Below are 21,727 nucleotides of genomic sequence, written 5' to 3' on the forward strand. Positions count from 1 at the left end.
CTTTACTGGTGTATATACCGATGGCCGGATTTGGATCCCAATTGACTCGCTCGGATATCCCTCTTAAAACACTGTTGACACTGCCGCGTTTAGCTTACCATGCATGCGTAACCACAAACATAAGGGGGTATAGTAAGACGGGCATTGCGCCTCAGCTGTTGTTATTAAGTAGTTCATTTCTAATTATGTTGTCACATGTAAGCGCTAGCTGCATGCCGGCTCGTATAGGAGAGGAAACTAGCCATGCAAGTCCTTATGGCAGCGGTTTATTCCGCCTCACATAGTAACCTTATTGCTTACATAATCGTTCCTTGTTGTTGTTACGTTAATAAAAGCACGCTTTATAATCGCTTCTCCTGGTAAAGCCGGATTTCACTCATTATATTGGCCCTAGTAAAATTTAGACAGTTTAAAAAAACGTGAGCTTTAATGAAGTTTAATTTAAAATCGTCAATAATTTCATCCTTCGCACGAAATGGCGTTCTTGATCCTCTCGTGCAGGATTTCAAAAAGCAATCGAGTTCTAATCCATGTGATCACGGTTGAGTAGTAATTTCCATTTTTCCTTGAAAATTTTTCCGCCAGATTTTTCAAGAATTTCTCTCATTCAGCTCCTATGCGTCTTTTCGTTCCCATAACCAGTGGTATAAAGGTACCCATTTCTACGTCCAAGATTCTTTGTTGATACTTTCTCTTCTTCTTGTTTTCTTGTTCTCTAAAGATATCGGATGTGGCTTTGTTTTGATAACATAGGAAGTTTACATGTGTTACACGTACGTCAAAGAATGATGTAACTCCTTTACCCAGCTAGAACTTGCCAGCTTTGATATCCAGCCGCGCTTCCCGGCTTTCGATAGTTGACTATAAACGAAATTGTTCATTATCCAAAGTAAGGAGCTTGGGTTCGACTTGAATATTATGGCACATCCTGCTAAGCAGCGTTGTCATCTGCTGATAATGCTGCTTTGCAGGGTGTGCCACGGACACCGTCGTGCCTTCGGGCCAAAAAACCTCCTCTCTTTCAGGATAAAGCATTATTAACGGAAAATTAAGCCCCAAATACGCAATGACTTGGAGCTCCGACAGGGGCATATGATACCGGATTCTTAACGAATCTCTGAACTCTTCTTTGTTCAGGATCAAACCTTGTTCTTCAGCTGGTATGGCATTTAACCATGAGCTTGCTCCTTTATCCCGTGCTTGCTGAATACACGATAGTAGATCGGCTGTAATAGACTCATCGAGTTGAGTTCACAATATGTCATTTTTCGGGGAATGTTTTTCTTGCATTTTCTCAAATTGTCTGATAATGGTTTTTGTCAGCCAAGTCAGCGTTGAAAGGAAGAGGCTTATCTATTGCCCGTTGAGCCAATTAATAGATGCTTTTTCTATTGTCAACGAGTGGTACTGTAGAGGATTCAAATCAAATACCTCATAGCCATCTCCATCTAGAAATTTATGAATTATCGTATATGAATGTTCGACAAGAGAAACTTCTTCAGGCAACATTAATTGTGAAATATCTAAACGTTTCGCCGGTTCATCAGCAGTGGCGTAGCCAGCATCGATAATTGGGGGGGTCCATATTCATATATTCATGTAAACAGACTGTAAAGACAATTGATTTGAAAAGAAATTAATCCTGCGTATCACGAATATATGAATATGCCCCCCCCCCCCCTTATCGTTCTGGCTACGCCGCTGTTCATCAATGAATTGAAAAAGGTCAGATAAAATCTCTGCTGGAATTAGACTAATTAAAAACTTAATGATACACAGTGAATAAGGATTTATCACATTTAAGTAAAAAATACATGATTACACTGTTGAAACATCTAGAATTAGTCCTATACAATCATTCATAAAAATTGAATGTTCTCTCTTAAATTTAATTTGTAAAGCTTCAATAACTTTGCGCTCATTTGATCTTACAGCATTATGTCGAATTAAAAGGAGGTAAACCGTTTGTTTCTTGATGCGTTAAATGTTCCTTAATTCTTGATCATACTGTCCTGGCAGTTTCGCCGGTGTATACTTTATCAAGCTTGTTTTTTCGCTAGGTGGTGCAAATACTCGGGATAAAGTTCTCCATTCATAATGTGTCTCACGTTATTGATTTTAAAGCGTCTAATAACCGCCAAAGCTTGACGTTTTTACTTTTCCTTTATAAATGGTAGTTTAATGCTGATATAGTCATCATCATTTTGTTGTTGTTTTTTAACTTGGTCTATATGCATTGCAATGTTTTAGCTATATCTTTCGGATATCCGTTAGTTAAGTAAAAATGTGGTAGTAATTTGATACAGATGCTATTTCGAAAAAACTATAGGCATCTTAAACGGCGAAGTGAATAAATAATTTCACGTTCGACTAATTCAACATCCGGAAAGCATTAACTGCATGCCCACAAGCAGCAAAAACGTGACATCTAGTTCAGAAATAAATCATTGCGCACAATGGATTGAATTCATCTTAACAGTTACAATATGGAAGATATGCATTAAGCATTCCCATGTCGTTGCGTGTGACCTAATTTAATTTATTTATGAAAACTAAACTGTTGTTTTGATATACCAAATGAGTCTTAAAGGGATACGCTAATAAAAATTATTCTCACCTATTTTAAAGAACTTCATGAATATTTAAAAAATTCGTTTACGGATTTTGTTAACTTTATTAATTCTGAAGATATTCTCCCTCCCGCCATTTTGGAAACGCATCTTTTTGATCGGATATGCATGACGTCATAACCTAGATGAAAATTTGTTTTGTAACTTCAAGTTACCGATTCAGCAAAGGAATAATTTCATAACAGCTATTAAAATCGCACATATCTCAAATTATAGCGTTTAAATTGCTGGAGTTCTAAACAAAAGCCTGAACATGTAATTGTTATTTTTTAAGCGTTAACGCTGCTTTTGACATCACGTAATTAGATCTCACGATTTAACAAGATGGCGGAAATATCTCGATATGCGATGTTTTTGATCACCAATATCTTGCAAAGTAAAAAGAATAAACTAATATTATAAACAGGTTGTAAACGAAGTGTAAATTTCATTTTAAACAATACAGGGACAATTTTTATTGCCATATCCTTTTAAACTTTTCATGTAGACTATTCGAAAAAAATATTGGAAAAAAAAATTCTCCACCCATTTGTCTGACACCGGAGTATCATTGAACATTTGTATCCCCAAAAAGTTTATTCACTCTACTTATTTCAACTTATATAGTTTTTTCTCCAGTAGATAAATTTTCTTATTATACCACTCGAATTCTTTTGAGTTTTCTAAGATTTCAACTTATGCCTATTTCAACTTATGTAGTTTTTTCTCAAGTGATGCACCGAAAAATGCTGAAAACACACCTCAAAGGTAATGCAATATATATATATATATATATATATATATATATATATATATATATATATATATATATATATATATACATATATATATATATATATACTGTATATATATATATATATATATATATATACATAATTTGGTTTTCTCCTTCAGCCGTACAGTGCTCTACACTAAAGTGGAGCTGGGTTGAAATTTGAAATGAATTAGAGATTAAAACCTAAAAATTGTTCATTCAAAATTTAAAAAAATTTAAAAATTTAAAGCACTACAGTTCTGTTTCGAGAGGCCTATTGAAGCTCCTCTCTCTTCATATACACCCGTTTGCAAAAACGTTTGCCGCAGATAGATATATAGATAGATACTCGAAATCTAATTAGAATTGCATATGTAGTGTAATATGATTGAAATCCCATGCAAATGTAATCATATATATAAATGTTTAATTATATTTATATATAAATAAATGTTTATTCTAAAAATATTGTCATCGCTACACGGTGTTTCACGCTCAAGGCGATCATCAGGCGAATGGGTTAAATATGTAAGAATATCCGCAAATATCAATAATATTAATATTATCAATAATATCAATATTTTTATCAATCCATTCGCCTGATGATCGCCTTGAGCGTGAAACACCGTGTAGCGATGACAATATTTTTAGATTAAACATTTATTTATTTATTTTGCTCTATTTATTGATATTGAGCACTCTATTGAGTACGGACAATATTATATATATATATATATATATATATATATATATATATATATATATATATATATATATATATATGTATAAATATATATATATATATATATATATATATATATATAAATATATATATAAATATATATATGTATTTATTATAAGGGATATTTCAACTTTTGTTGTTTCTTCCCTAGTGATTCTGAAAGTGCACCTGAAAGGTAAGGCAAATTTATTGTGGTACTACATGTAGGTAGAGCCCTCAATACCTTGTGGTAGAGCGTTCTACTATAACAATAATGTTGTCGATGGATAAATAAATATATAAATATCAATCACGTAATGATGTAATTTACGTAAACTATAAGCCAATATACAAAGAAACCTTTAGTATAGAGCTACCTGTACTACCGAGAAAATATCAACAGTAATACTTACATATCTAACCCAAACAATGACATTTGTGCGGATTGTGATAATCCTTTTGTGTTCAATGCGCCCACGCCAAACAATTGACAAAAAAATAGTCCCGCTTAAATATAAAATTAATGTCAATTTATGCTAATTATGATAACGCATGCGATTACATGGCTCCCCTGAAATTGGCGAATTTCACACATCAACACTGACAACAAAGAAAGTTTACATGCAATCCAAGGTCTTCTGCCCTATTCGCCACTAGGAGTACCAGCTTGTGAATCGGACGTTGCAACACACTTATTGCTTTTGTTCGTTTTCGTTGTCATCCAAAGAGGAATCACTGATAGTCAATTCCACTGTTCCAACAAAACCATCCGCAACTTGAAAGGTTGTATACTCGGCCCAACTTCCAGCAATTACGGGGAAGGTTTTCGTCCGTGATGATTACAGTATCGCCTTCGACGAGATTTCGTTTCGTTCTGATCCATTTTTGTCGCTGTTGGAGATTCTGCATAATAATTTTTTTTCGCCAAAGAGACCAAAACTCATTATTGAGATGTTGCACTCGCCTCCATCGTTTTCGCTAATATTGGTTGGCTGAGTTTTGAAAGATAAATTCTTTAATATTGATTTGCTGAACTTGAAATTGAGTAAGAATGTTCAGAAGGGATTGGCAAAGGATACAACAGAATATTAGACCAGCAGTTCATTTCATTCAGTTCAAAAAATTTGAAAACCATTGTCTAAAATAGCAATTTTTCCCTTATATGAGATGTCAGATTTTGAAAGACAAATTCTTTAATATTGATTTGCTGAACTTGAATTCTTTAATTAGTGATTTGCTTTGATGTATCTGTCGGTACGACATATGGTCCACTGAGATTAGGAGAACAACCTTTAACTTCATAGTTAACAGATTATTGGGTGTTAGGGGGGTCAATGAGTCGGGATCATTCAAACTGTCAACAGTCAATGGGCGGCTATTTACAACGGCTTCTGCTTCGCAAAATAGTGTTGTTAAAGACTCATTATCAAGTTGCAATCCTGAAGCATCAAACATAGCTGACAGCACGTTTCTTATGGTTCGAATTAGCCTTTCCCAGCTACCACCCATGTGACTGGCACTTTGAATGTTCATTTTGAATACCCTCCAATCACAATGATTCTTAGCATTTCGTGGTTAAGCTCTGTCAGAGCATCTTTAAGCTCTGTCATTGCGCCGATAAAGTTTGTCCCCTCGTCGCTTCTGAGCTGATGTACTGGACCTCTGCGGCAGAGAAAGCAACGAACAGCATTAATGAACGAATCAGTGGTTAAATTGTGGCAAATATCGAGATGTACGGCTCTTGAGACCATGCAAACACCATATAACACCATATCTCTTCAACTATTTTCTCTTTTCTTTTATTTTCCATGGGTCGAAATAATCTACCGATGCGTATGTAAATGGGGGTGAAGGCTCTAGTCGGTCGCTCGGCAGATCAGCCATCTTTTGCTCTTGCGTTGTTCCTCGTAGCTTACGCCACAATGCAGACTCCGCAATACGCTTGGAAACGGCAGGTGTTCCTTGAGCAATCCATTAACCACTAGCTCTGATTTCTTTAAAGGTCATGCCTCTACCTTGATGTTTGATTTTCTCGTGAAAATGATGAACAATCAAACTGCTTACATGACTGCCTTTAGGGAGTATTACAGGGAACTTGTGATTCTCGTTCAGATTCGGGATTTAGGGAGTATTACAGGGAACTTGTGATTCTCGCTCTTCGTAAACGATCATCAACTCGAAGGATGCCGTTTTTGTCAACGAACGGATCAAGTTTGGGGGCTAAAAATTCCTAAATATGGCATTTCCGGAGTAGGTTTTAAATCTTTAATTTTTGAAGGAAAAAATGGCCTGAAATGAATGAAAGTTGTTTTTTCACAAAGAACAGGTCTTAAGACATATAAAAAATATATTTCACAAACTTTACATATTATTAGGGGGGGTGTACTGCCCCCGAAAGCCAGATAACTTGAATATTCTAGTCTATGTTAAAAATGCTAAAACTCAAAGCCAATTTAAAATACTAACATGAAGTTTGGCATACATATACAACATCTATCAAAGAAAAAATTAATGACTTATTTTTTTGAATAGACACTTTGTGTTACCATGGGAACCAAAATGGTTTCTATCCTGCTCATCTGCAAATATCTTGTTCACAAATTAATGTTTAGAAAAAAGCCCTCATTAATTTTTTAAGATAGATGTGATAAAAAATTTCAGAAAATTTCAACAAAATTGGTTAAAAGCTCTTGAAGTAGTAACATTTTAAAGGTTCAAATATGCGGAATTTCGGATTTTCGGATATTTCAAGATAAAGTTAGAGCTTAATTTGTTCTCACTGTTCTCCTTATTATTTGCACCCTGTCCAACAAAAATTATCAATTTGTTAGCACATTATCAATGTCTCAAGGATACTCATACATTTTCTGTCTATTTGGATGATTTTTTTCTCTTTGCTGGCTTTGGCCCCTATGTAGCTTCTTCATTGAAAGCTCCGCTGGAATAGGATGGACCACCTTCCCGTTCCCATGCCTCTTGCTCACAGACAAGTTTTGCTTGCCTTTGGGCAAATTTTTTCCTTTTTTTGAAGCTGACTGGCTTTTCTTGCAGAACCAGTTAGTCTGATTTTGTCCTTGATTTCTCCTGCTTTCACTGCATGCTGATTGGGTGGTATGTTTGCCATGGTCATAACAGTGTGCAGTGCTTTTGTACCACTGTCAAACTGAAGAACAGCTGACATTCCAGCCATTTCCATTGATTTAGGGCCTTTGTACTTGTGTTTAGGTGCTTTACACCAAACAATACCATTTAGGCTTTCATTTTGATTTTGGGAATACCCAGGCAAGCACCAAAGAAGCAACGAGCGCTCACTAAGCCGCGTGAACAAAGGTAAAAGAAAGTCCAGGAAAACCGGATCCAAGTAATGTACTTTTGCATCAACTTCTTGCCTTGTTCGCCAATACTTGCACCAAGATTCTTCATCCTTAGGGCAAAACTTGTGTCTCTTTTTAGAATCAGGCATCATCACACAATGATATAGGACAGCAAAAATTGCATCTTGCATATTCTTGATCGCACCATTGATTTCTTTTTCTGTCTTGGCATTTTCTTGAACATTTCTTCTTATAGCTTTGCCATAATACTCTTGTAGTTTGTCAATGGTTTTATCAGACAGTCTATGACCTTTCCCACCAACTGTCTTGCCATCTTTCAACTTCCCCTTGGTTTTTTTCTTCAAATCTCTAAGAGCAGTTCCAAGTCTTTTCTGCACATGACCTATGAAATCCAACTTTTTCACCCTGTGACACACAACACTTTCTTCTTCGTGTTCTTTTTTCCATTTCTGATATGCCTTTGATTTCACCCACTTTTCATATTCCTTACACTGTCTATCCATTCTTTCATATTTTTCACATGTTTTACAACATCCATAAACATCCCACACGCTATTATAAGACTTTGAATCGCCATCACAGATCATATACTTATATCGCATCTTGAAATCAAGGGATCTTTTCCACAACTCTTCTGCTATTGAAACTTCCATGTTTCCACTGCTACCATCATAGTTTTTTCCACAATATTCCTGATGATTGGCAAACCATATTTTGTACTCTTCGGAATCTTTATCAGCCTTTTGTTGGTTAAACATGCATTGAACAAACTTTTGACCTAAAACCGTAGTCGAGTACTTGTCCAGTTTCCACGGATATAACAAAGCCAAATCCATAGTTAGCAGTGTGGCCTCTTTTTGACCATGTACCATCATATGTTACTGGAATGTCAAGTATATCATTATCAGAGATATCAGGATTCTCTTTTTTCAGTTTTAAGCGAAGTTTTTCCCTGGTTGAAGAGAGATGATTCTTCATGACTTGCTTGTGAGCATGATAAAGAGTATCAACATGGGTATTCCAAGCTTGTTTAGACATTGGTTGAGGCATATTTAGTATGCTACAAATTGTAGACATACCTTCTCTGCCAATGCCGGTTTCTGAAGCAGCATACACCAAGCGCCGATTTATATCAGTTGCATCATTGGGATCCCATTTGTTGGCTGTTGTCTTGGATGTTGGAAGGTAGGTTTTCCTCTTGCATTTGGAACATTCCAAGGAAAATAGGGCACTTTGACCATAGCGTCTGGCTTGATCTTCATTGAAGATGATTTTGGCATTTTTACATTTGTGGCTTTCTTGAAATGCTTGGTAAACATTCGACAAATGAAAGAACCGATACACTGGATCTTCAACATAGTATGGTTTTGATGGATCATAATCCTCGCCTTTTCCTTCATCCTCAACCACACCACTTCTAGCAGATTCAACAGAACCTATTATCTTTCTCTCGCTGGCTGTTGGTGGCACATGTTCTTCAACAGTACCTTGTGAGTCAACATCAACTTCAGGAACAGTTGACTCTAAAATGGCTGATGAGCAGCAAGCATCAGACACACTTTCGGATTGATCTGCCTGCTTCTCTAGACTCTTATCCCATGAAGGAATACCCCGAAATTTATCTTTAGACTTTTTTCTTGGCATTTGCAAGGTGAACAAATGATAGAAAGATAATTTTCGTTTGTAAATTCAATCAAATACAACTTCCAAAACACAAGCAACAGAATGTAAACATGCGGTGAGATTTTCTCGGCGATCACTCCCCCCTGAAAACCAGTATAGTTCCCAGTCCATAGTCAAAGGAATGTTCAACACGGCCCGACAATATCTCATTGGTATTTCATTGTAATTTCATTGTTTTTTGCCATTTTTCTGTCGTTTTTTGTTCGAAAATGACTTCCGTTTCCATAGCAGCGGACATTTAAATATCGCAATTTATCTAATGGTCATCAGAAAAAGTGTTATATCTCTAAAACTATGTGTAATTTTAACATTTTGTAAACGATATGTTGAAAAGCAGTGATACCCCTGTAAAATAAGACTAACTTTGAAATTTGGCCATTTGACTAAATTTTAGGGTAGACAGCCCCCTTTGGCTTCAGTATCCGTTTTGCTTGATGAGAATCTTTATTTATTTCTCGAACACCGCCCTCTGCCTTTCTTTGATGATGCGAGTTTCCGTCTGCTGCAGATCTTCATCCGTTAAGCTTGGCTTTACGTTCCTTTGCAGACAAGACGAAGCGTTCTTATTCTGTGCTAGCTGGCCGTTCTTCACTGGCTTTCTTAGCCGGTCAAGATAATGTTTACACCATGCTACTGCTGCCTTTGCCCTATGCCAATTAGAGAAATATTGTAGTCGACTAAGAAAACTGGGATAGGTGGTTTCTGTGACAAACAATGCACATTTCTTGATTTCGGGATCGTTTGGAGCCAGTTGGAAGAACTCTGGTTGGTTATCTTCTGATATCACTGCAGGCTAATGCGATTCATCCTTCCACAAGAACTCCCGACCGATTATCAAACGAGAGCCACTTTATTATCAAGCCTTTGCATTGGGATGCCACGAGAGGCGTCATCTGCGGGATTCAATTTTGATTCTACGTAATGCCACTTTTACTGAGATGTTCCCTCTTGAATCTGCTGTACCCTATTAGCAACGAAAACCTAGAATCGCTTGGTTTCATTCTTAATATACCCAAGTACGACCTTGCTGTCTGTCCAAAAGTACTCTACTATCGTATCGTATTCTAGCTCTTTTTGTAACTGTTCGCTGACTTTCATGCACTGATATTACAGCAGCTGTTAGCTCGAGTCTTTGTATTCTCACTGGTTTAAGTGGGGTGACTCTAGCCTTTCCCATCACCAAAGAACAGCTAACGTCGCCCTTCTTATCTTTACCATAACCATAACCTCGACCATATCGACCATAATCTCGATTGCTGGCATCCGAAAAACTGTGCAATTGAACGTTGGTAATGCTACCAAAATCTCTGGACTTGTAAGACCATGGTACCGACGAGCTTTCGACTTGGAACAGTCCTGAAATCCATTTTTCCCATTTGTATCTCATGTGATCAGGAATGGGATCGTCCCATTCTGCCCAATCTTTGCAAATAATTTGGAGCAAACATTTCGCTTCAAGGATTACTAGAGCCAAAAAACCTAACGGGTCATAGATTGAACTAATCGTTGACAACATCCCTCTCTTGTGCACGGACGATCTTTCAGTGTTATTCTAAATTGAAGAGCGTCGCTCTCAATACACCATTGCACTCCCAGAGCGCGTTCAACTGGCAGGACGTCGTATTAGAAAATCGATTTCCTTCATTCCTTCTACACGATCTTCAACCGGGATCATTTCAATCACCTCTTTCTCATTGGAGATGAACTTATCCTTTAGTATTTTCTTCACAAACGAAACAAGGTGATGGAATTGTACCAGAGCTGCATCTGTCTTTCGTAATTTAAAGGCATGACGACACCATACCCCTCCGGAGTAGGATGAAAGCTTTGCACTAATTTGCCTCAAGGTTTTAGTGGAATTTAAATCCTCCATAAATTTCATTGTTCTCATCGCTTCCTCACAACGTAATAGGAAGTCAGAAAGCTCCTGCAAGACTTTACTGCCCCCTTCATTAACTGTTCCCCACGCTTTCAACTTAGCTTTGCATGCATCTGACACTTGATAAGGATCCGAAAGTGCTTTCAGAGGAGCTTCTTAGCTTCTTGACAACCACTGTCCGAATTTAGAGTAACATAAGACTTAACCAAGTCGTTCGCTTTTCCGCTAGTGTATTTGTTCATGAAATATAGCCTGTCTCTGTCATCTGGAACCCTGTTCCCGATAATTGTCTCAAAGGCTCCAATGAATATCGGGTAATCAAAGAAACGTCCACTAAAAGTTGGTGGTTCTTGTACTGGTAAAGATTGCATTCGTTGTTCCTCCGCAATCTTAGCACTCAACTCAGTTTGTTTGGTTGAAGTTTAATCATTTCTTGTAGAGCGACATCATTCCAAGAAGCAATGGCTAACGGAGAACTGATTTCATGTTGTACTTGTACGTTCGATGTTTGACATGGTCCTGATTCCTTGCTATCACGAGTTACCTCATCATTTCGTTGTGAAGTTGCTGTACTTTGAAAGGCTGGAACGTTTAAATTTAGTCCTTTCCGTTCTGCGCTTATATGAGTACTTGAAACAGGCATTTTATTGGTGAGATTAATCTTAGGATCAAGCAAATTGTCACCTAAAGATAGTTTATCCACACTGTCACTTACATCATGACGAGAAATATGCCCTCTTCTTCCTCGATCTTCAACATTGCATTTTTCCTTGTGTTTGCCATTTCAAATTGTCTCGCTATTTGAAGCCTTTTAAGCTTTAAGCTTGTTTCTTCATCAAGAAACTTCATTTCCACTTTATAAACTCTTATTCTTCTTGAACGGGCTGGACATTGCACGCTTGACCAGACACAGTTGGGCTTGCTAATTAAACAACTCTCTTTCCAACGCATGAATACGCTCGCATATACCTTAAGTCGACACTGATCGTGTTCTCTAGTTCTGGCGTCAAACCATCTATAGGATTCATTCTTTTTTTCACTCGATTTTAACACGCAATCATATACTTATTGTTCTCATCACTGAAATGTTCCATTTCTTGGTCCAAAGTTTCTCGTGGTTGCTCTAACTGTTCCACACTGACACAATCCGTAACGAGAACCTTTATCTTCGTTATTACCAATAACTTGTTTCTCGTGCTTGCTCTACCTGTTCCACACTGACACAATCCGTAACGAGAACCTTAATCTTCGTTATCATCAATAACTTGCCGTTGATCATCAATAACTTGCCATGGGCCACGGCTCTTTTGCGTCGCAATAAATCAAGTCGGTAACGTTTACCTTTTTCTGTGAATTTTACTGTTTGTTTTGCTCCTCCCTGAGTTGCCAATGATAAAAAATTTCTCAGTGATACATAAATTACTTCGCTTGCCCAGATTTGTTTGAGGTTGTAGCTCTGGCGATAATTTTCCATGATTTATAGTTGACGCATTAGTCCTTCTGTTCCCTTGCTCATCTGCGTCGCGTTCATTTTGTTTTTGTCCCTAAACGATGCTAAGTGGTTGCTATATATATATATATATATATATATATATATATATATATATATATATATATATATATATATATATATATATTATATATTATAATATATATATATATATATATATATATATATATATATATATATGTATTTATGTAATGTATGCTGCATAAATTAATTATGCATAAATTAGTTTCGGGGGAACGGACAAGAAAAACGTGAGTTTGTGTTGCGAGAAGTCGAGTATTGTAGCTCAGTAGTCGTTGCTAAATATCGTTGGAAACATTTCGTAAAAGGTTTCGCTATTGGGGACAGAGGTAAGATAAACGCAAAAAGATTATTTAAAGTGATCATAACGTAGCGTAGCTCATGAATTATGTATATTATTCATTTTAGTTTTTACATGTTGATCTTTAATAAACCATCATTGATAATTGGACATTTATTGTCGAAGCGGCCGGGTTTAATGGTTTATACGTTCGATCGATCTTGTAAATAACCTATCCCCCTATCGAAACGAAGAGACAGTTACAATATATATATATATATATATATATATATATATATATATATATATATATATACACCCATTTGCAAAAACGTTGGCCGCAGATAGATAGATAGATAGATACTCGAAGTCTAATTAGAATTGCATATGATTATATTTGCATGGGATTTCAATAACATTACACAACATATGCAATTCTAATTAGATTTCGGGTATCTATCTATCTATCTATCTGCGGCCAACGTTTTTGCAAACGGGTGTATATATATATATATATATATATATATTAGCATTTTAAATGAAGGATTAAAAGCCATTTTCAATTCCCAGAGATGCTTATCTATTGCGCTTTAGAGCTGTATTAATATTCTGCATATTTAAGTGGTATATATATATATATACATATATATATATATATATATATATATATATATATATATATATATATATATAGTAGAGCACGGTAGAGCACGGTTTAAGGTCATTAATCATTAAGATAAACAACCAAGGTCCGGGTTTAGTTCCTTGGGAAACTCCAGACGGAACCCCGCCCCCTCCGAGAAACAGTCACGTGACATTTACCCTTTGTTCTCTATTCATAAGAAAGTCAACAATCCATTTCTTTACTGAAAGTGGAATATAAAGTTGAAATACTTTTTGTGCAAGAATTCGGTGATCAATAAGATCAAATGCTTTTCGGTAATCAAGCAAAACTACTCGAACTGCATCCCCTGTACCGTCCGTAGCCTTATTCCATTCATGAAGCATGTTGATAAGTGTTAGAGTGGCTGAGGACCGAGGGATCCCTCCGAATTGCTGTGGATCAACAATGCTCAAGATAGCTGGCGCAATATAATTTTCGACAACGAAGTCTTCGGCAAGTTTTGGATTTGGACGGCAAAATTTTATTATATTACTATAATAAAATTTTGTGCCATTTTGCCACCTACACGACATTGAAAATTATTCGTAGGTGACGTAATTTTTTGCCGCTAGTTTGTTGTCAATAATGCTGCAGGCTTCCACCCTAAAAAGGAAATACATATGAAAACCATTATTGAATTCGGTTTTCGCATGATATCGAGAATTATCAAGCCTCAGTTTGCGTTATGCACCTCAGTTTCCCTTCGGCGAATAACGCAAACTTCGGCTTGATATAAGTCTCAATCAACTCATCCAATAATTGTTAAATATATTCACCATTCTTTCATGCAAGGATTCATTTTCAGTTGTTGTTATGCTAATTGTACGTTACATGCACTTTAAGATTACGCTATAAAAGCGCTGTGAATTCATTATTCATGTGCCTGCGAGTAAACATATGGTAAACAGACAACTTAGCAAATATATATTTTAGCGGTCCGTATGAGGCCATACGGACCGGGCGAGATTTAAAAGCACAGAGCCAACGCTAAGATATGAATTCTCACCGCAAAAAAAAATCTATTATTTACCAGTTTAGTCGGTCCGTATAGGGAAATATTTCCCTCGGCCTCAAAAACATCTCTGGGAAATATTTCCCTATATAGATCGACCTCCAATCTGGTAAATAACATATATGTATGTACATGTATAGTTGAAAAATTCCACAACTTCTACTATACTACTTCCACAACCTTCCTTTGAGAACAAAAAAGGCTCGAAACCTTGTCTAAACTCCCCAGTATACATCCAACACAAAATATTAGATGACTAGAAATATTCGATGAGTACATGGTTCATATGTCGTCATACACGCAAGTATATATAACAATATATATAAGGGATATTTCAACTTTTGTTGTTTCTCCCTCTAGTGATTCTGAAACTGCACCTGAAAGGTAAAGCAAATTTAATGTAGTATATACTACATGTAGGTAGAGCGCTCAATACTTTGTGGTAGAGCGTTATACTATAACAATTTATATAAGGGATATTTCAACTTTTGTTGTTTCTACTTCTATTCTGAAAGTGCCTCTGAAAGGTAAGGCAAATTTAATGTAGTAATGCATGCAGGTAGAGCGCTCAATACCTTGTGGTAGAGCGTTATACTATAACAATATTTATTATATGACACGCGGTCTCGTGACTACAATGGCGTGGGCTGATTGGTTCTTCGCCGATCTGGAATCCCCCAGTATTAGACCGTTGCCGTATAGTAACGGTCCAACTCTCATATTTTTGAAAAAAACAAGCTTGCACTTTTATTGTTGACACGAAAAATATCGACAGAGAATGGAAGAAGAGCATTATTTGGTACATAATAATGCTATATTTATTCATTTTTTATATTTGGTTTTATTACTGTATCATTCTTATTTAACAAGTAAAAAAACAAAGTTTTGGAAGCCGCTTCAGTGCTTACTTGGCGACAGCCTGGTGAAAGAGCCGGCAAGAATGCTGCAACGCATTGTATAAATAAATAAACTAAATACTGTATGCCATATAATAAATACCTTATTAACCGAATACGTTCGGTCCGTACTGGAAAAATATCCGACCTCCGTCTTTTATGTGCGGACATCGCTATCGCTCGGTCCGTACTGTCAAGACCTCGGTCTGATATTTTTCTAGTACGGACCTCAAATTCTGTTAATAAGTGGTATATATAAGGGATAGTTCAACTTTTGTTGTTTCTCTCTCTAGTGATTCTGAAAGTGCACCTGAAAGGTAAGGCAAATTTAATGTAGTACTACATGTAGGTATAGAGCGCTCAATACCTTAGAGCGTTATACTATAACAATATACATAAAGGATATTTCAACTTTTCTTGTTTCTCCCTCTAGTGATTCTGTAAGTGCACCTGAAAGGTAAGGCAAATTTAATGTAGTACTACATGTAGGTAGAGCGCTCAATACCTTGTGGTAGAGCGTGATACTATAACAATTTGTATAAGGGATATTTCAACTTTTGTAGTTTCTACTTCTATTCTGAAAGCGCACCTGAAAGGTAAGGCAAATTTAATGTAGGAATGCATGTAGGTAGAGCGCTCAATACCTTGTGGTAGAGCGTTATACTACACGCCTAAAAACGCTCAGGTTGATGCAAGTTGATACAAACAGGATGGAGCAATGTTGTGCTGCCCACATTGTTCAGAGTTGTTATCAACATTGAACAATATTGTTGAAACTGAGTCGGGTGTAACAATATTGTTCAATATTGATAACAACTCTGAACAATGTGGGCAGCACAACATTCCTCCATCCTGTTTATATCAACTTGCATCAACCTGAGCGTTTTTACGCGTGTATAACAATATTTATTATATGGTACGCGGTCTCGTGACTACAATGGCGTGCACTGATTGGTTCATCGCCGGTCTGGAATCCCTCAGTATTAGACCGTTGCCGTAGTAACGGTCCAACTCTCATATTTTTTAACAAAAACAAGCTTGCACTTTTATTTTTGACACGAAAAATATCGACGGAGAGTGGAAGAAGAGCATTATTTGGTACATGCTAATATTATATTTATTCATTTTTTATATTTGGTTTTATTACTGCATCATTCTTATTTAACGAGTAAAAAACAAACTTTTGGAAGCCGCTTCAGTGCTTACTTGGCAACTGGCTGGCGAAAGAGCCGGCAAGAATGCTGCAACGCATTGTATAAATAAATAAACTAAATACTGTATGCCGTATAATAAATACCTTATTAACCGAATACGTTCGGTCCGTACTGGAAAAATATCAAACCTCGGTCTTTTATGTACGGACCTCACTATCGCTCGGTCCGTACTGTCTAGACCTCGGTCTGATATTTTTCTAGTACGGATCTCAAATTCGGTTAATAAGTGGTATATATAAGGGATATTTCAACTTTTGTTGTTTTTCTCTCTAGTGATTCTGAAAGTGCACCTGAAAGGTATAAGGCAAATTTAATGTAGTAATGCATGTAGGTAGAGCGCTCAATACCTTAGAGCGTTATATGTACTATAACAATATACATAAAGGATATTTCAACTTTTCTTGTTTCTCCCTCTAGTGATTCTGTAAGTGCACCTAAAAGGTAAGGCAGATTTAATGTAGTACTACATGTGGATAGAGCGCTCAATACCTTGTGGTAGAGCGTTATACTATAACAATATATATAAAGGATATTTCAACTTTTGTTGTTTCTCCCTCTAGTGATTCTGAAAATGCACCTGAAAGGTAAGGCAAATTTAATGTATAGTAGTGCATGCATGTAGAGCGCTTAATACTTTGTGGTAGAGCGTTATACTATAACAATATATATAAGGGATATTTCAACTTTTGTTGTTTCTCCCTCTAGTGATTCTGAAAGTGCACCTGAAAGGTAAGGCAAATTTAATGTAGCAATGGATGTAGGTGGAGCGCTCAAAACCCAAATCCCAAACTTATAAACTCAACTGAACTTAGTAAACCCATGTGGTCACTTAAGTATTTAAATGTACCCTACTCAACCCCATGCAATGTTTTGAAACGGTGTATACCAAACGATGTAACTTCTGTTTATACGAGAAATTTATAATAATTTGTAAGCCGGAAGTCTGTACATGCACTACAACAAAGAAGCGAACATGTTTCGAACTTTAGGCAAAAAAAATATTCACCATGCAGCAAATAACTATATACTAGAAATACATGCATGCAGCAACCCCTCGCTATTTCAACCCAAGTACACAATTTCCTGAGTTAACCTGACCTAAACTTATATTATGAAATGACACAAAACTCAAATCAGTCTGATTATATTTTACCGAGTATACTATAGCTAATGTTTCCATCATTCAATACAAAAATAATCATAAAGCTAGTGTAAACATTGCCCGTTCAATTTTGCTGCATTATACCATGTCAGCAATTAAGTAACGGTTTAAAACCGAAGTTTCAAACGATTAAAACAGTACAAAATCTTCACAGACAAAGAAAAAACTTCAAATGTTATTTTATTCTGTAATTGCAGTCGATGCCAGCGGCTAAACGTTTTATACTTTATAAATATAGTGTGTATTTTTGATACCAAAATTCAAATTAAACTTTCAAAAACACTTTTTGAAGTTAAAGCAAAGGTGTAATAGCCTTTCACAGGTTTATGCGTTTCCATAAAAAGCTGAAAATTAAACAAATAAACGGCATACAAAGCTGAAAAGTATAAAAAAATAGCTCATCCTTACCGCGAAACAAATACGAAATAAATAAAGTAAACACGTACCCTTTGTCTTTGAAAACACTTATAAGCTTGCAGATTATTAATTATTCCTCTTACACGGCTTTGTCTTGACTGTATCCACGTTCATCTTTGCTATTTGTCATGCTTCATATATCTTGTATTTTGTCGTTTTACTTTCTTTGCACAAAGTTTATGAAACGCTTTTACAAAAATGTTTACGAAATGACAGTTAAATTGCTGACGTTCTCATTGAAATACAAACTTTCTGTCTTAGCCAATCAAAACGTTTGTTGATTACCAGACATTACTCGCGCATGCGCATAACTTACAAAACCACCCAACGTCGACCGTCCATGACAAAGAATTTGGACAATTTTGGATTCGGCTATGTTCTACCGGGTTCCGGATGTAATTCCTAATCTCCGAGCGGAATTAGTACCCTCGCAGGCGCTCCGCGCCCGCTCGCGATCGGGGAATATGTCATGTCACGACTATATACAGCCGACGAACTGCGTAATAATAGATCTATGTTATCATCCACTTAACAGTGGTAATATATAAATTTATTATTAATTCAATTTTATTAGCACATCATTTTTATTCATGCATATACGTGTATATAGGGAGGATGTCGAACTAAGGTATATTTGTAAAGAGGCCTGGTTTTCGCGAATGGTCGTGGAACATTCTGGAGAAACGTTTTATAGAGATGGCGGCAATTCAATAATGAAGATTCCAAGAAATACATCTAAAGTCAAAGTGAGATTCCAGGTAATGCGTGGTCCAAAAATCTGGTGTGATGTAAAGAAGTATAATCGGGAAAAGAAATGCTGGTGCAAGCCTACAGTACCTCACATCTTTAATTTTGATGTACCTATCACGTATACGTTTACATTGGAGGGTTCACTTTATTTTGAAGCAGTAATGAAGGTAACTGATCAACACTATCATGAAGTTAACATTATGGAGTAAGCACTCAGCTTCATATACATAACTCTGATCACCAAAATACTATGTAACCTAGTAACTATGCAGTATTAACCCTTTGGACTTGAACACAATTGCACCTATATATAACAAACGTTTATATTGTATCGTAATGACGGGATTTTAATCACCATGTATATCGTATTTTCTTCAATAAGAAACATTGTGTATGTAATTTGTTATTTTTCCGTGTGTGCATGCTAGCTTATAAACGCAGTTATATTCCGGTATATTTTATGATAACAACTTTTTGTAACAAAAACAAGTACGATCGTACTATAGTGGACCAGGAACTGCCTGACCGAGTTTCTGAACTGCATTGTATTTACAACAATAGAGAGGACAATGTATTTGTAATCGTTTGCGTATTTTTATATATAGGCTGAATATTAATGATATATAGGCTGAATATTAATGATATGTATATATTATTTGCTGCACATATAGTCAATAATTGCTTGTAACTTGCTTCAACGGTCAAAAGTAAAAATTCGAACTCCGTCAGTCGATGCGGAATATTGCTTAGAATGATTGTGCCAAGTTTCATTCCGATCAAACAGGTAATGAAAGAGCCTTAGGGTTTTTTTATAGAGCGTCGCCCCCTAACAAGAAGAAGAAAAAGAAGAAGATGTCTCGATCGTCTTAATACCTGAATTACCGAATGTTCTTCGTTTGCTGCGTTGTGTCTACGACGATTGCAGATAACTTTAGCGGAGGTTCGAATTAGCGGGATACAAATTGGACGATCAATGCAACAACGTGATTTTGGTTATTTTCTCATTTATGTAATTGTGTGTGTCTCTGAGTAGAGAAGAATTAGTTGTATACAGATGATATTAATTGAAGATGCATGCAAGTGTAATTTGAACTGTTAGTTTAAGTGTCAACCAATCAAGTGCGCTCTAGTGCGTTGCTATATAATATTAACTATTACTATTAGTGCAAAGTCCATGTCAATTCTCGACAGAAGAAGAAGATTAGCAGCGGTTAGGGACCAGTTCCTGGTCCAAAAATTATGAAATATTGCACCGGCATTGCAAAAGCGTAGGTTCGATTCCTGCCGGAGGACCGATAATTACCTGTCGATAATTACCTGATCATCACCTGTTCCTGGCTTGAATTTGAAGTGTGTATAATTCCTCTCGAAATTAAGCTATGTGTTCACTTGGCCGTGTAGCTCAGACGGCCAACTTGGCCGAAGGTCGTAGGTTCGATTCCCACCGCGATCAAGTATAGAATTTTTTGCTTGCCCGGTTGGTTATACCTAATTGTGTAGATTTCGAAGTACATAGAAAACACAAACCATATATGAAATAGCAATTGAAGGATCGTTTTTCAAGGTTTATAATGTCGTATTCAGTGCTTTTGTGCAGGAGTGGCTTTCGGTGCATTGCTTTTTTTAAGTATAGTAACGACGGCCGCTCGGCCATACATGCACAAAAAAAGGTTTACCGAAAGACAGCCCGCAACGACAAGTACCTAGGTTTCAATTCCCACCACCCAGCCATCCACAAACGTTCCGTTGTCAAAACTTTTTTAGCCCGCGCAAACAACATTCCGTTATTCGCTTCAAGTAAATTGATTGCGTAAGTCATACTTATCGGATATAATTTGTAACATGAAATGTTCAATATTAATCAACCTATAATGCATTTTTAAAGTGCCTATATGACTTGTGGGATCTTTACGGATTTGAATAGGGCTTGAAAATTTTGTTTATAAGTTCTACAACCTTTTTTGATACAATTCAATAGTTTCGAAAACACGTCGGTTGGACTGGGACTCAGGAATGATTTGCAAACACGCCATCTTATAAAATGTAGGCATGAAGAGTTTCACTGGTGATATAGTTTGGCGCGCTTTTCAAGAATTAACAAAATGCGGGAACGGTGCGATGTGTATGGCTGTAGCAACTGGGCGAGTTTTTCTCAAAATATTTTGCTTTAATTGAAGATCGAAGTAAAATTACAATTGATTATATTATGTTTGACAAGAACTCGGTTCCTGAGTCCCAGGCCCCGGAGAACGACGGAAATTTCGGCAAATCGTCATGTTTAGATGTAAATATTTCCGAAACTATTTAACTATATCAAAAAGGGTTGTAGAACTTATACAATAATTTTTCAAGCTCTATTCAAATCCGTAAATATCCCACAAGTGATATAGGCAAAGTTTGTGTACAGCGCCGGTTGTTTGGAAGGCGTTTAGCCTAAACGATGGATAAGCCAAAGTTTAAAAATACTCTCATATATCTCGTGAATGCCCGGCGGAACTGCATTTTATGTATTAAATATTTCGGTTTATTTTTCCAATAAGAAATAATTTTTAGATATTTCAGCTTAAATGCGATTTTTCAGAATTGAATAGTTTTGTAAAGAAATTATATGGTTTGTGTTTTCGGGTGTTATATATATTTATGCATGTTGGGACTCACTTAATTTCAATATTTTGACACTCTTCAGTGTGATTTTGTTGCATGGGAAGTGTTGGTGCCTATTGTCTATGTTTAACTGTCAACAGTATGTATTACGAGATTATTATCCTTGAACTTATTAAATTTGCCATGCAGACGTGA

General features: G+C 36.3%; 1 protein-coding gene across 1 annotated transcript in view; it reads left to right on the forward strand.

The window, feature by feature from the left end:
• Positions 1-19,443, forward strand: part of LOC114542773 — a 33,364-nt gene extending 13,921 nt beyond the window's left edge. The window contains exons 2-12 of the mRNA XM_028562228.1: positions 3,330-3,377; positions 4,278-4,301; positions 14,850-14,873; positions 15,679-15,702; positions 15,819-15,842; positions 15,949-15,981; positions 16,873-16,896; positions 17,017-17,040; positions 17,160-17,183; positions 17,305-17,328; positions 18,789-19,443. Coding sequence (XP_028418029.1) covers positions 3,330-3,377; positions 4,278-4,301; positions 14,850-14,873; positions 15,679-15,702; positions 15,819-15,842; positions 15,949-15,981; positions 16,873-16,896; positions 17,017-17,040; positions 17,160-17,183; positions 17,305-17,328; positions 18,789-19,137 — 622 coding nt within the window. The 3' untranslated portion in view covers positions 19,138-19,443. The remainder of the gene's footprint in view (positions 1-3,329; positions 3,378-4,277; positions 4,302-14,849; positions 14,874-15,678; positions 15,703-15,818; positions 15,843-15,948; positions 15,982-16,872; positions 16,897-17,016; positions 17,041-17,159; positions 17,184-17,304; positions 17,329-18,788) is intronic.
• The last annotated feature ends 2,284 nt before the right edge of the window (positions 19,444-21,727 follow it).

Source organism: Dendronephthya gigantea, unplaced genomic scaffold (genome assembly GCF_004324835.1).
Source record: "Dendronephthya gigantea isolate DGI-Jeju-01 unplaced genomic scaffold, DenGig_1.0 000394F, whole genome shotgun sequence".
NCBI lineage: Eukaryota > Metazoa > Cnidaria > Anthozoa > Malacalcyonacea > Nephtheidae > Dendronephthya > Dendronephthya gigantea.